At 41.8% G+C, this 15142-nt stretch overlaps 1 protein-coding gene across 5 annotated transcripts in view; it reads left to right on the forward strand.

Moving 5' to 3' along the window:
* The window catches only part of MFN1 (mitofusin 1), a 1379005-nt gene that overhangs the window by 1200202 nt on the left and 163661 nt on the right, over positions 1–15142 (forward strand). For all 5 annotated transcript variants that reach the window (XM_044070376.1, XM_044070375.1, XM_044070373.1 and 2 more), the window contains exon 16: positions 123–278. In XM_044070376.1, the coding sequence (XP_043926311.1) occupies positions 123–278 (156 nt within the window). The remainder of the gene's footprint in view (positions 1–122; positions 279–15142) is intronic.

Genomic DNA, 15142 nt, shown 5'->3' on the forward strand with positions numbered 1-15142 from the left:
GTTGTACAAGTGAGTGTAGAGCTCGTGTCTTTATGCATATTGAAGGGAACAATGTCATTTCACTGTATTTGTACTTATTTGTATTTCACCCTGCTCTGAATGCTCTATATTTATTGTTTTAGATCCCACAGAGCATACCCTGTACACCTTCTACAACAAGTCTTCCTGCACTGTCTCAGCAAAATGTCTCACAGGAAGAAGTCATGGTTTCCTTGGTAACTGGCCTAGCTTCAGTAACATCACGGACTTCAATGGGAGTAGTAATCGTTGGAGGACTGGTATGCAGTTTTCTTTGTCATATTTCTCTAAAGCTGAATATACAAAAGGTAAGGTGTACTAGACGACTTCTTCTTTTGGCTTTTCCCGGTTAGGGGCCACCACAGCGGATCACTTGTCCGCTCATGATTAGCAGTGGAGTTTTACAGTGTCGCGTTGCCAGCCCGGCTCCCAACCTTCCACAGGAGGCACACCCATGCACACACTCACACCTAGGGCCAATTTAGAGTGTCCAATCCACCTACAGCATGTCTTTGAGATGTGGGAGGAAACCGGAGCACTCTGAGGAAACCCACGTGACCACAGGGAGGACATGCAGACTCCGCACAGAAGGCATCCCAGCCGAGGATCAAACCGGAGAACCTCTTGCTGTGAGGTGGCAATGCTAACCTCTGCACCACCGTGGCCGCCCATAAGCTGTACTAGACTAATGAAACTATATTTTATTTAAATTATGACATATTTAAAAACTGCATGGTCCACACCCCCCCCCCCCGTCTTCCTGTGCTGAAGTCATAGTTCATATTATAATGTACTTGTTTGAAAAGTGAAAGGATCATTTCATTGCATTCATGTATTACTAGCCATTATTAGATCCCTTGCCATTTTCCATATCTGCTGTCCTACTCTAGTAAGCATCATGATGTAACGCTATAAAGGTAGAGCAATCGGGTATTTAACTGAAAGTGTATAGGATGATTGTCCGTACATTTTACAGCAGTTATACCATTCTGAACTATCTCTTTAATGATAGGTATATATTATTGATATATAACTAGCTTTATTATTTATTTGTCCTTTTAGGAATACTTAAGGTTTTATAACAAACAGAGATATGTATGCAGCATGCATTACATATAGAAAGTGTACACACCCCTGTTAAAATGCCAGGTGTTTGTGATATAAAACAATGAGACCAAAATAAATTATTTCAAAACTTTTCCCACCTTTAATGTGACCTATAATCTGTACAGTTCAATTGAAAAACAAACAGATTTGTTAGGGGAAAAATATAAAAAAATAAAAAACATACAGTAAGCTGGTTGCATACGTGTGTACACCCTTAAACTATTACTTTGTTGAAGCACCTTTTGATTTATAGTATTTAGTCTTCTTGGGTACACACCTGCCACCAATTAAATAGACTCTGATTAACCCCAAATAAAGTTCAGCTGTCTTAGTAAGATTTTTCTGACATTTACTCAGTTATTTAAAAAATAAGAGACTCAGAAATTCAAGGATATAATTGGTATGATAGTCAAGAAAAGCTGGCTGTATTTCCAGATGATATTATTTTATACCTGACAAAACCAGAAAGAGACATTACAGTGTTATGTAACATTTTGAGGCAATTTCACATCTTTTTGGGATATAAAATTAATGAAGCTAAAACAAAGGCAATAGCGGTAAATGATATTCCCACACACAAATTGGTTCAGCAATATCCATATTTATGGCGATGTGATAAAGTGAAGGATTTAGGAGTATGGATTAAAAATTATTCTGATGTGGCAGCTAAGGATATGTGGGAAGAGACTAAACAAAAAATAATACAAAAACTGAGAAATTGGAAACTCCATTATATGGGTATGGATAATAAGATACAAGCAGTTAAAGCCCCTTTAGTTTTATACACAGGTCAGGCGCATTTTATCAATCAGAGGAGAAGTTGTGGATAGAAATTAATAAAGAGCTGAAGGATTTAGTCTGGGAGGAGAAGACAGCAAGAGTTAAGTGGGATAAGCTGATTATTCCAATAGAACAAGGCAGATTAGGATTGCCCGCCTTGAAGGGGTATTTCAGAGCTTCACTGTTAAGGCTACTGTACATAGCAGAAGCAGAAACCTGTAATTCAAAGTGGAAAGGGATGATGATGAAACAGGCGGAAGCTCAAGAAACAAGGAGAGACTGGGATTTTGGATGTAGACCTTTAAGGAAGATCACCATAATCATACAGAATTTTATATTCATAAAATAGCAGAAAGTTTTCAAAGAACTAAGCCAACACAGGAATGGAGAAAGGAGATTCTGCCAATAAGGATGACTGCAACTAAGGATACAAACAATAGGGAAGAGGTTGCTGGAATTTATTAGAGAAAACTGGTAAAGGACCCAAGGTATTGGGAGCAAATAACTAGAGGGGGAAGGTAATAGAATGGGAAGATGCCAAGAATGTATTTGGACCGCATGTTAGAGATTGCCTTCCCTATCAAGGATTGATAGAGTGTAGGCAAAAGAAAGAAATAGGGGGGGTCCTAAATGAAAAAGACTAGCACTGGTAAAGTTTTTAGTAGAATCTAGAACAGAAGCTGCTGATCAGAAAGTAATAATTTGTACAGCATGCATTATAAGAATCAGTCAAAAGAGGTTAGAAATGACTGGGAAGAGAGATTGTATAAGCAATTAACCAAGAAACAATGGGGGATATATGTTTGTCTCCCAAATATACAACAAAATCTAGAAGATTTAAGATTTTTGCTTGGAAATGTTCCATAGATCTTTATACCCCAAGTAGACTTCAGATAATGTTTCCTCAGGTAGACAGCAAATGTTGGAGGTGTGGTGGGAAAAAAAGAGGTAATTTGGAACATATTTTCTGGGAGTGTAATGAATTAACATATTTTAAAGACTCCCTGCAGAGTACTCTAACAGAGATACTGGGTGAGCAAGTTGGTGTAACTAGAGAAATGATTTTTCTGAGCTATGAGCTATGATACAGAATCGGAATTGCCTAGACACAGTAAGGCCTTGCTGAGTCTAATTATGGTGGTTGCCAAAACATCAGTTACTAAAAAATGAAAATCAAAGTCTAAATGAACTGTACTAGAAGTAGTGACTATAGTAACAGAGATAAAACAACTGGAATTGACATCTTTAGAAAAGGGTAGGAGAAAATTGCATAGGTAAAAATGGGAACTGCGGGAAAAATACATACAGGGGAGGAATGAGGTTTAAAGGGAGAGTGTCAAAGAAGCAGCTTCCAGAACACTTTTTATTTTTCCTTCACCAATGCATACTTTAAGTAGTATACAATAGCTTTGTGTCACTGAACCTGCATTTTTTTATTTATTTTTGTACAAATTCAGTATTTCTACTGCAGCAGTGCCCCACCCTCACTCTAACCAGGTAACACAACCCACAGATTGATGTCATCAAGCACATCTCTTCCCCCACCTTCCACACTTTAAATATGGCCTTCTTTAACCTTTCCCATGACTGTTTTTATTTCCTAGGAAAAACTGGTAATAGTCTGTTTTTGTTCCTATCAAGTCTGACTCCAAAGCATATTTAGCAAATTGATTTACTTTTGTTTGTGGTAAGTTTGTTGCTGCTGTTGTTATTTGACCATCAATTACTGTCAGTGTTTAGCTGTAAAACATTTGTGGAGACCTAGTTTTGTGACAAATCATAACTCTAAAGAAAATAAAAACGTAAACACAAAAATAATTTGGGAGTGATATCAGTATTTTAATGCTCTGTAATGATCACTTCCTTCAGTAGCTTTCAGTGTATTTGCTCAAGAATCCATGATAGCCTGATGGGGAAATTTAAAACACCCAAAACCAATACCGTTTTAAATAAAAGAATGGCAGGTGACTGTAATCCAGTAGCAGCGTAATGAATTTGCATTTGTAATAGCTCCCCCAAAGAGTCTGAGTGACTGGAAATGATTTCTCTTTAATCCTGCATCTTGATATCATTTGAGGAGATATAGTCAGCAACTGTACTACTCAAGCGGAATAGTTCTGTACAGATTGTATCTTTTCTTTGTTTCCATACTGACGGTTGAAGCACATGGAGAGCCCTCATCATCAGCCATACAGTTGCATCCGTATTCACAAGGTTATTTGGTACTTCTCCCACATAACCTTCTCCATTTCTTTTTATTTTCTCAGATCACCTTGCATAAATCCACAGAACAACTCACAGATCCAGTCTGACCTTGGAAACACCATACAGTAAAAAACAGTCACTGAAAAGTGTAGTGTACCAGTCCATGTTCAGCTATTCATTTTCGATTTTTTTAGGCAGACCAGTGAAGTAAATTTTAAAACACATTTAGTTAGTACTAATTCTGATGAAGTCCCATAACAAGAAAGGGGTGAAAGCATTTAGCGGGTGTGTGTTACACTAATTTGTACTCAGTAAAACCGATGGATGTGTTTTAGAGCTTACTTCGCTGGTCTCCTTAAAAACTTGACAGTGGTGAATAGCTCAACTTGGACTGGTGCACTTAGATTAGATTTTTCAGTGACCGCTCTGACTGTGTGGTGTCTTCAAGGTCACGTTGTATCTGTAAAACCAAACTTTGGTGGTACCTCGTAAGGAGTGTATCCTGTCCTGGTTGGGCTGAGATGGGGCTATAGTAAGCACCTGCAATTTGCTCACTGTCACCTTTCCTCCAACATTATATTCAGTTTTGATTCGAAAGAGCCTCTGAAGGAAAACATGCTAGCTACTCTTTCAGTCGGAATCAAATCTTATTTTAATTAGTATCTACAAAATGGGTAGTACTTTCTTAATATATGCATTTGAAGTGGCTGAAATTTTACAAAAAGAATGTTTAAAATGTCATTTTCCCATTAAAATGAATGGAAATAATGTAAAATGAGCAAGATAACATGATACTGAGAACCAAAAGTTTTTCTGCTTAAAAACATGAAATAGTCCATGTATCAGTTACTGTCTAGTTTTTAGATTTGTTTTCACATGTGTAAAAGAATAGCAGAAAAAATTTTCTTGACAAGCAAGTGTGAATAACAAGAGTGCAAATTGTGTGAACATGAATAATGTGTGTATCATCTGTGAAAAGAATTGTGGATAATGTGCAGTGCCCAACAGTTCTTTTTTAATATGCAAAGCTACAAAACGTTCCTATTTGTTTAAACAAGCAGATCTGTTATTTATCAAAGTAATACAACCCCAGTCTTTACACACAGGCTTGGGCAAAGCTTCAATGACTGACAGCAGTCACTGGTGAAAGTAAGGAAACATGCACACAAGGAATGGATGCACATTCATGTGCTGTTATCATGACTACAATAAGTGTGAAGGGGTTGTATTACTTTGATAAATAACACATTTGCTTGTTTAAAAAAATAGGAACGTTTTGTAGCTTTGCTACTCAATGCTAGAAGTCTAAACCTCAAAATGCACTCTCTCGAGGCACTTCTAAAAATGGAGAACATCGGATTTCAGTGCAGTAACTGGAACTGGTTCAAGGCTCCAGAGAGCACCCTTGCAATACCAGGTTACAACTCTTACCACACTTTTTGGCCACCAAACAAGGACCGAAACACTAAAGTTGGAGGAGTGTTCATATTCACCAAGGATATTCACAACACCAGGCTAGTTGCCCAACACAATTCGTCTGAAATTCTCCAGGTGCAACTAACACTAGGTAAGACTGCAGTCCAAATTATAGCTTGCTACAGATTCCCCACCATGCCCCAAGATTCTCACTACACCTTTCTAAACATACTGGAAAATATTAAAATACAACCAAACACCCTAATACTGGGTGAGTTAAACTACCCTGCCATTAACTGGGAAAACTACTCGTGTACCAACACCTTTGCCCAAAGGCTCTTGGAATTCATAAATTCCAATGCCCTGGATCAACTAATCCATAGTCCCACCATGGGCTCCAATATCCTAGACCTGGTCATTACCAACATGGAAAATCGATCCTCCATACCTATGTTCACCCCCTCGTTGGTCAGGTCTGACCATAAGCTAATCACCCTTGACATCCACATCCCTCCCCCACCCCCCAGTAAGGAAACCTCCGTAAAAAACTTCTCCAAAGCCAGCTTCATGCTACTCAAGTCAGAAGTGACAAACTTCATGACACCCATGCAGACGGGAACTGAAAGTTCGACTGCTGAATCCTACACTAAGGCACTGTATGAGCACATCCACTTGTGCATGAATCGTGCCATCCCAAATAGAACCAAGATGTTGTCCTCCAGAAAAGGAAGCCAATCTGGTGGTCCCCTGCCATAAACAAAACTTTACAACAAAAGGAAGAAACTGTTGCAGAAAAGAGGAAAATCCCAGGATGCAAAAAACTCCCTTACTAGCCTCAGTAAGAAGCTGAGATCCTCATAAAATCCTCCAAAGCTAGTTATGAAAATAAAATTGCCAAAGATTCCAAACACAACCACAAGGCATTCTGTAGTTATGGCAAGAATCTAAATGGCAATGCTCAGATCTACTCTGAGCTACAACACAATGGCATTAAATATACTGATCTCAAGGATATTGCCAATATCCTGGCGGATCGATTCAGTGCCAACTTCAGCCCCCTCGCACCCCCTACAGGGCCCACCTGAATACCGAAAGATCGCCAAATTCCGGTAATAATGGCCACATAGGCAAAAAACGCACTCTCCAATGCTAAGAATACAGCATCCATGGGACCAGACAGCATCCTGGGCTGTGTACTACATTTTGAGGTTTAGACTTCTAGCATTGAGTAGCCATCCATACAGCCTATCTGGACCATGACCAAGGAGGAAGCTACTACAGGATAGAGCAAAATCCCAAAAAGGGAAGGCATCTCTGATCAGTACTAGCAAGAAACTACGATCCCTCATAAAATTATCTAAGGCCAGCTTTGAAAGAAAAATTGCACAAGACGCTAAAGATAATCACAAGGCCTTCTTTAGTTATGTCAGGAACCAGGGTGGCAACTCCCAGATATGCTCTGAGTTAGTGCAAAATGACAAAAAATACACTGAACCCACAGACATTGCCAACATTCTGGCAGACAGGTTCAGTGCAAACTTCTCCCCCCCAAAAGAGCAAATGTCTATCCCAACACAGTGTAGCCTCCCTGACATCACAGATGCACAGGTGAGAGCTGCCCTCTCCAAAGCAAAAAACACAGCATCAATGGGATCGGGCGGTGTTCCGGGCTGCATCTTACATGAGCTCCAAGAACTGAACTCTCACATAAAGTCACTGTTCAATCTCAGCCTTACTACAGGATATGTACCCAAGGAATGGCATACAGCAACAGTGGTCCCACTCAACAAAGGTGGTGCCACAACGGACCCCAGAAACTATTGCCCTATAAGCTGACTAGCCTGGTCTGCAAAGCTATGGAACGTATCATCATGGAACTCATAAACAAAGACATTGGGAACCTCCAAACATTGGATCCTACCCAATTTGGCTTTGTTAAGGGCAGATCTTGCCTCTTGAACCTGGTCGACTTCTTTGAAACAGTCACCAAGGCCATAGATGAAGGGAAGGTAGTCCACACAGCCTACCTGGACCTCGCAAAAGCCTTCGACACAATACCCCACTCGGGCATCATAAATAAGCTCACCAGCTTAAATATCAACCCCTATGTCACAAGATGGGTTGCAAACTGGCTCAGGGATAGAACCCACATGGTCAGAATTGCAGGTGCCATGTAAGACTCTAAACCAGTTACAAGTGGCGTCCCACAAGGCTCAGTCCTGGGACCTCTCTTGTTCGGTATATATTTCTCTGAGGTACAGGCTAACACGGGAGGACTACGGCTGACAAAGTTCGCAGATGACTGCAAACTGGGTGCCATAATTGACTCGCCGACTGACACAAGCATCCTCCAAAAGGGTCTCACAGAGAAGGATAACTGGTGCCAGAGCCATGGCCTAAAGCTATATGCCAAAAAGTGCATAGTCATCCCCTTTGGGAAAAACAAAGTGCCCACAAATTGCCACATAGGTGGTAATCCATTAATTACGGAAGAAGTAATTAGGGATTTGGGGACCCAAGTAGATAGCAATTTCTCCTTTGACAATCACGTTGCCAAAGTGGTTAGAAAGACCTTCTATATAGCCCACCTTATCACGAAAGGGCTCACATCTAGATCAAGAGAGGTCATTGTGCCCCTCTACTCATCACTCATCAGGCCCATAATTGAATACAATGCCCCATTTGGGATGTACCTTACCCGACACCTGCAGCAACTGGACAGACCCCAAAAGTACCTCACCAAGAGGATCAAGGGACTCAAACAGATGCCCTACACAGTTAGGCTAAAGAAACTCCAGCTCTACTCAGTTGCTTACTGCCTACTCAGAGACGATCTGTGCCTGACGTATAAAGCCATGTCCAAACCAGAATTAATGGACATGCTCCACCTCATGAAATCCAAATCCCTTAGAGCTACACGCTCCAGGGACTTAAACCTCAGCACAGAAATAAATAAGACATGCTGGAGGGACAGATTCATATCCCAGAGACTCCCCTCACTCTGAAACAAAATCCCAATCCATGTTAGGCAGAGCCCCTCAATGACCCTCTTCAAGGGAAATCTTGACGAGTGGATGGGAGATCGTAGGTTTACCCCTGGGATCTCTTCTGTGTCCCTACTAGACAGAGGCGCTCAGTAAACTAACCTTAAAAGGGCTATCTTCTGTGACCTACTATACAGAGGCACAGTCAACTAATGTAAAAGCCAAACACACTCTGGCTAGGCTTATAAATGCCCTAGGGCAGATAGCCTAGTATCAACCTAAGAACTACAAAATGAACTGGCACCTCACCTAAGTGTCATGTTTAATCATAGCCTCACCTCAGGCTTCGTGCCCATTGAGTGGTACACAGCTACTGTTATCCCACTCCACAAGGGGGGATCCACCTTGGATCCTGGGAACTACTGTCCCATCAGTCTGATGAGCCTGATCTGCAAGGCCATGGAACGTATTATCATGGAACTTATAAACAAAGGCATTGGCAACCTTCAAACACTGGACCCCACCCTGTTTGGGTTCGTGAAGGGCCGATCTTGTCTCCTGAACCTGATTGACTTCTTCGAATCAGTCTCCAGAGTTGTGGACAAGGGTAAGGCCATCCATACAGCCTATCTGGACCACGCCAAGGCCTTTAACACCATACCCCACTCTGGAATCATAGACAAACTTAGTAAGCTGGGCATTAATCCCTATGTCACTCGATGGGTTGCCAACTGGCTTACTGACAGAGCCTACACTGTAAAAGTAGCCAACTCCAAATCCAGCTCCAGACAAGTGATGAGTGGAGAGTATCTCAGGGTTCAGTCCTGGGACTGCTCTTGTTTGGCATCCACATCTCTGAAGTACAAGCCAACACTAAGGGACTCTGGCTAACAAAGTTCGCAGATGACTGCAAACTGGTAGCCATTATTGAATCCCCAAATGATGTGGATATTCTACAAAAGGGTCTTACAAAAACAGATGCTTGGTGCCAGAGCCATGGGCTCAAGCTCAATGCCAAGAAATGTATAGTTATCCCCTTTGGGAAAAAACATGTACCCGTGAATTACCACATAGGTGGCAATACACTAAACACTGAAAGTGTGATAAGAGACTTAGGGACACAGGTGGACAGTGGTCTCACCTTCGATAACCACATCGCCACAACAGTCAGGAAATCCTTCTATCTGGCACACCTCATCACTAAGGGCTTTTCATCCAGAAAAATGAGGTCATTGTCCCACTGTACTCGTCCCTCATTAGACCCATTATAGAATACAGTGCCCCATTTGGTATGTACCTCTCAAGACATCTGCAACAACTGGAAAGGCCGCAGAAATACCTCACTAAAAGAATCACAGGCCTGACACAGATGCCCTGTGCTGACCGTCTAAAAAAACTCCAGCTATACTCTGTCGCATATCGTCTACTCAGAGGCAATCTCTGCTTAACATACAAGGCCATGTCAAACCCAGAGCTGTTGGACATGCTACACTTAAAGAAATCCCAATCCTTCAGAGCCACACACTCCAGGGATCTAAACCCTGTCATCACAATGAACAAAACATGCTAGAGGGATAAGTTCCTGACCCAGAGACTCCCCAGACTCTGGAATAGACTGCCTATACATGTCAAGCAGAGCGCCTCTTTGGCCCACTTCAAAAGGAACCTTGGCAATTGGATGGGAGATAGGAAATTCACCCTGGGAATCACGTCAGTCGCCCTGCTAGACAAGGGTCTAGGGAAGAAATAGCCAGGGAATTGTTATGGCTAGGCTTGTATAGGCTCTAGGGCCAATAGCCTAGTACCAACCTATGAATACAGAAAAAAATAAAATAAAACAGTGTACACCATTTTTTAATAAAAACATAAATCTGTTATGAAATATCTTTGGTAAATAACAAAAATTTAAATGAACCCAAAATAAATAATACACTGCAAATGCAAAAAATTATTCGGTCAGTTGTGGTGAACAATGGACAAAATAAATGGTATTTTACTTGCATATACTTTTTTAGATTTTGCGGTGGTGGTGCTGCCGTAGCGTTGTCGCCTCACAGTATGACGTTGTCCTGTTCGATTCTCAGCTAGAGTGTCTTCTGTGTGGAGACATGCATGAATAGGCGTACCTTCGTTGAAGGTTGTGCGTCAGAGTTGGCAACTCGGCACGTAAAAATCTACTGCCTATCATTAGCGGACCGGAGTTTCGCTGTGGTGACCCTTAACCAGGAAAAGCCGAAAGACACAACAACAACAACAACATACTTTTTTAGATTTTGTTTTAGTAACAAAGAAATCAGCAAGCCATATATTTTATATTTTTGTCATAAAGACATTCTTTTGTTTAATTTCATCTATAAAATATTACATTATTAGAATGTGTAGTGTGTCTAGTGGGGCACATGAAAATATTAAAATTATTATAACTCACCCCATGTATTTGATCAGGGGGTGGCTCACTTTTGGCTTCATCATTCATAAGTGCACAAGGTCATAGCCTTAAGATAGGCAACTATAAGTTGATCAGTCTATCCTTATACATATTTGCATAGTGCTAGGTTTCTGTCTATATTCATGTAATTTTGTTTTACTTTCAGGAGGATAAAAACAAAGCCTAGGATTAATACAAAAATGTGCAGTGTGCAACACATATTAGTTCCAGAATTAGCCAAGTGTAGAAAGGCACTTTTTAGTAGTGATTCACAGTGTCATCTTGAGCTACAGTGCAGTAAATCCAAATGTACACATAATGATGTGCAAGTGAAACTGGGTAGGGAAATTAAGTCATACTGGTACTGAAATACATGCAAGATGAACAGAATTGCAATGCATAACCGTATGTGTGGGATTTTTTTTTTCTTGTTTGATTCCCACTGCTTGTTGACCATCAGTCCTTCTTTCCTTCTGGTAGTGCACTTGATCCTTAGTTGGTAAGAGTAATTCCTGGACCATTCATTTCCTATGAGATGACAGCCTGTTACAGAGGCCATAATTCAGGCAACCACCAGGGATTTTCTGCTTATGGCTTTAACCTTACCCTCTTGTGGCTGACATTAGCATAATCTTTGCATGCAGACATCTGTTTTCTTGTGGTGATTGGTTGACTGAACCACCACTCGGTTCCCCCAAAGATGGAGAGCTGGCATCAGCCACTCAGTTCCACCCTACCCCACTTGAGTCTTCCACCACCCAAACAACTAGTTTCATTTGAGTTTTACGGGGTGCAGGCAGGGCTTTCTCACTCTGTGTGCCACAGAGCCGGGGTAAGTGAAGGAAATTATGCAGCACTGTCAGTATAAAAGAGTAAAACATGCAAGAATTTCAGAATAGCAGACAGCAAGACTGCTTGATGCAGCAGCATCAGTTGTGAACCACCATAATACAGTGCTTAGAACCACCTCTTCCCCCAGGAATACACAAGGTGGCATCTGGAGCCAATGAAAACTTTATTAGCAGGAGCTGACATGCCATAATTTCACTGGAGAAGAGATAATTGGTCACTTTAGAGTGGATCGGGATATTGTAAGGTCTTTGATTATGTGTCACTCACACAGCCAATTATAGAAATGCATAGCTTCCCAATAGTTGTGGAGCCAAGGTATGTATAGCTCTGTCTATTCCAGCTACAGGGACCTTCCAGAGATCAAAGGGGACATGTTGGGCATTTCACAGGCCTCTGCCTCTACAATGCTTTATAAGTAGGTTCATAGGTAAGTATTAGGCTAGCTGTCTTTGTGGGCCATTTTAAGCCTAGCCAGTTTCCCTTGGTGAGTATCAAACCCTGTACCTCTTGCCTGGAGGTAAACACTTTAAACATTATGATAACCCCCAGGTTTCTACATGTGGAGGGTTTAATATGGTTTCTTAGCATGCCACCAGAGAAGGTTAACACCATGAATGCCTTCTATGACTTTACCCTCCTCTCTGAGGTGAAGGGTGTGAAAATTGCACACATAGAGCAATAAAGGCCCCACCCTGCTCATAGTCACAAAGGGTTGTAAACTGTAATGGTTAACATTCTGTGGAATGCCAGGTGTTGTGTGTGTGATTTGCATGAGATGATAACCAACATGTACAAAACAACACCAAGGTAGATCTCTTGCTATGTGGAACATGTCAGCAATATTGCTGCTTTCTGTCTATGAAAATTCTATAGGGCCATCTATATAATATGCACAGACACTATGGATAATAATAATAATGTGTAGAAATATTTTTATACAGTGCCCATGTGCTGTAACCACTGCATGTTGATACTCCCTGTAGGTGATGCTGGATACCTGGCATATGGGGCTCATGCAGAATCTGCTGAATATAGCTAAACTACAGTGTAATATAGCACATGTGCAAACCCTCAAGTCCACTTCCTCTGCATTGACATGGGGGGGGGGGTACTCCAGTATGGCTTTGCTGCATCCTGCAGTTTGTTTCTAGAATATGTTGGAGGGAAGAAAGGCAGGGCAGCCTGAAAATACTGGTATGGTGAGACCTCACACACATGTGACTAGAAATGAATCTTCATCAACATTATGTATTGAGCTGTTACAGAGCAGCAGCAACTGGTAGCTGCACACACACCATCCCCAGACATCGACAGGTGCAGCACAGGCAAAGTGCTGATATCTTATCAACCAATAGGCCCTGATGAGCACATGGTGACAGTGTCATGTGAGACAGAACAAACATGATATTAGCATTGTAAGACGGGCTTTGGTGGAATCATTCTTGAGGGGCTATTGGACCCTTCTCCTTCCACCTCCCAAATGTACTAAGCTAGGTTAGTCTACCCACACAGAAGAAGCATGATGTAGTTAGTGTTAATAATCCAGTTGTGCTGCTCCGTGCATGGTCGAGTCACACTGCACATCAGACATCCATGCATATGCCACGTAGAATAGAATGTGTAGTGGGTCACAGTCATGTACATGAGTGACTAAGGATACAATTAAACATGTCTACTAAAACATACTGCGTAAGGGAGCATATCATGGTGGGAGTCTCAAGGTGGTAGCTAATCTGTGTAAAAGGCTATTTTATCCTGCAGTGGAAAGGGTGTACCACTAAATAACCATGACCTGTAGCCACTCCAGTGGCTTTTTGCCATAGGATGTGCATCCTCCTGGCAGGGACAGTGTGTGACTGCAGGTCCATGAAGTGGATGTAGTCTGTTTGTGAGAGATCCACAACAAGGTGTGGCAGAGTGTTTTACACTTCCAAACACAAGTGAAGACTGTGTACCCTACAGTAATCCTCTATATGGTCAGCACTGGTACATATTCTACCCATACCATGAACAGTAGTGTCACTGTGGGCAGCAATAGTGGCAGTGGCAATAATCTACCTGGAGGAGAAGAATGCTGTGTGTGCTACTACCAACCACATAAAACCAAAGAGGAATCCACATCCTTACAGAGCTGCTGGTTGTGCTGAGCAACATCCTCATGAATACCATATAACACAGCGGTCAGCTTCATGTCAGACTGGGTAGCATCGTACTGTGCCTGGAGGATACTGCAGCACACCTGCTGCTTGATCCCAAGTGCAACCTGAGCATGAGGAACCAACAGTGACACTTGACAGTCTTTGGCACCATTGAGAGGTTGCACAATAGCAGGTATACATACATCAGGTGTAGTGTGCTCGTTGCTACTGCAGCCATGGGGGAAGCATCTGCTCCTCCTAGTCATGGGGAACCCCTTGTATATTGAGGACAGTGAGCTCTCCAGATGTATTTTTATCTTAGAGTAGGGCCACAAAGACAGTGTTACTTTGTCATCTGATTCCGACTTCTATATCTGTGTCTATTCATCATCACCTGCTCATGGATACATGACTCTGTCATCTGTGTGTTTTCATCAGTCCATTTACAAATGACTCATCAGCCTGTTGTCCTGCCCCAGTCTCTACAGGTGTTACCATAACAGTATTCTGCCCTGTGAATACACAAAAACAGCCAAACCAGCATGAGTATGAATACCTGATAAATGTATTCCCCTATCGTGCATGCTAAGGTTGTCCATGCAAGACAGTATGTACCATATAATCACAACCTACAATTCTTGCAATCCTGACATGGCTGGATACTTGATGTTCCTACAAGAAAACATAGGCAACATATGCTGTGATCAGACTATGGCCTGTATGTGCAGTGGGGGTGCATAGAAATCTGCTGAACATAACACTAACCTGGTACTTCATTAATTAAGATATGCAGGGCTAGGTCCATCCTCAGACCAGTGTCCACTCTTTCTTTCTTCCTTGGATAATCCCAGAACCATCATTCCCTGTACCATCACCAAAAAGTCCACTGTCTGACTTAGCCTGCTGCTGCCACCCCCATGGCTGACCTGACAGCTGCTGCTGTGGGATGTTTCTTTGCTTTGGCAGGGCATAGTATGTCAGTAACATGCTTATAATATTGCTTAACTTGCAACTGTAGCTCCCTGTGATATTCTTGCATGGACTACTGTCTGCAGCATTTGCTTCCAAAAAGGATGCTCATCACCCCCTTTCCCCTACAGATACCTTTAAATTGCTGTAAGTGCTTGTAGGACACCATTTTCAACAGGACTGAAGTTCTCTGGCCTCTGTTGATACCTGTTTATGCATGTTACAGAACTATAGACTGTACAGTG

The sequence above is a fragment of the Protopterus annectens genome, chromosome 4.part1 (genome assembly GCF_019279795.1).
Source record: "Protopterus annectens isolate FY-2018-M chromosome 4.part1, PAN1.0, whole genome shotgun sequence".
Lineage (NCBI taxonomy): Eukaryota > Metazoa > Chordata > Ceratodontiformes > Protopteridae > Protopterus > Protopterus annectens.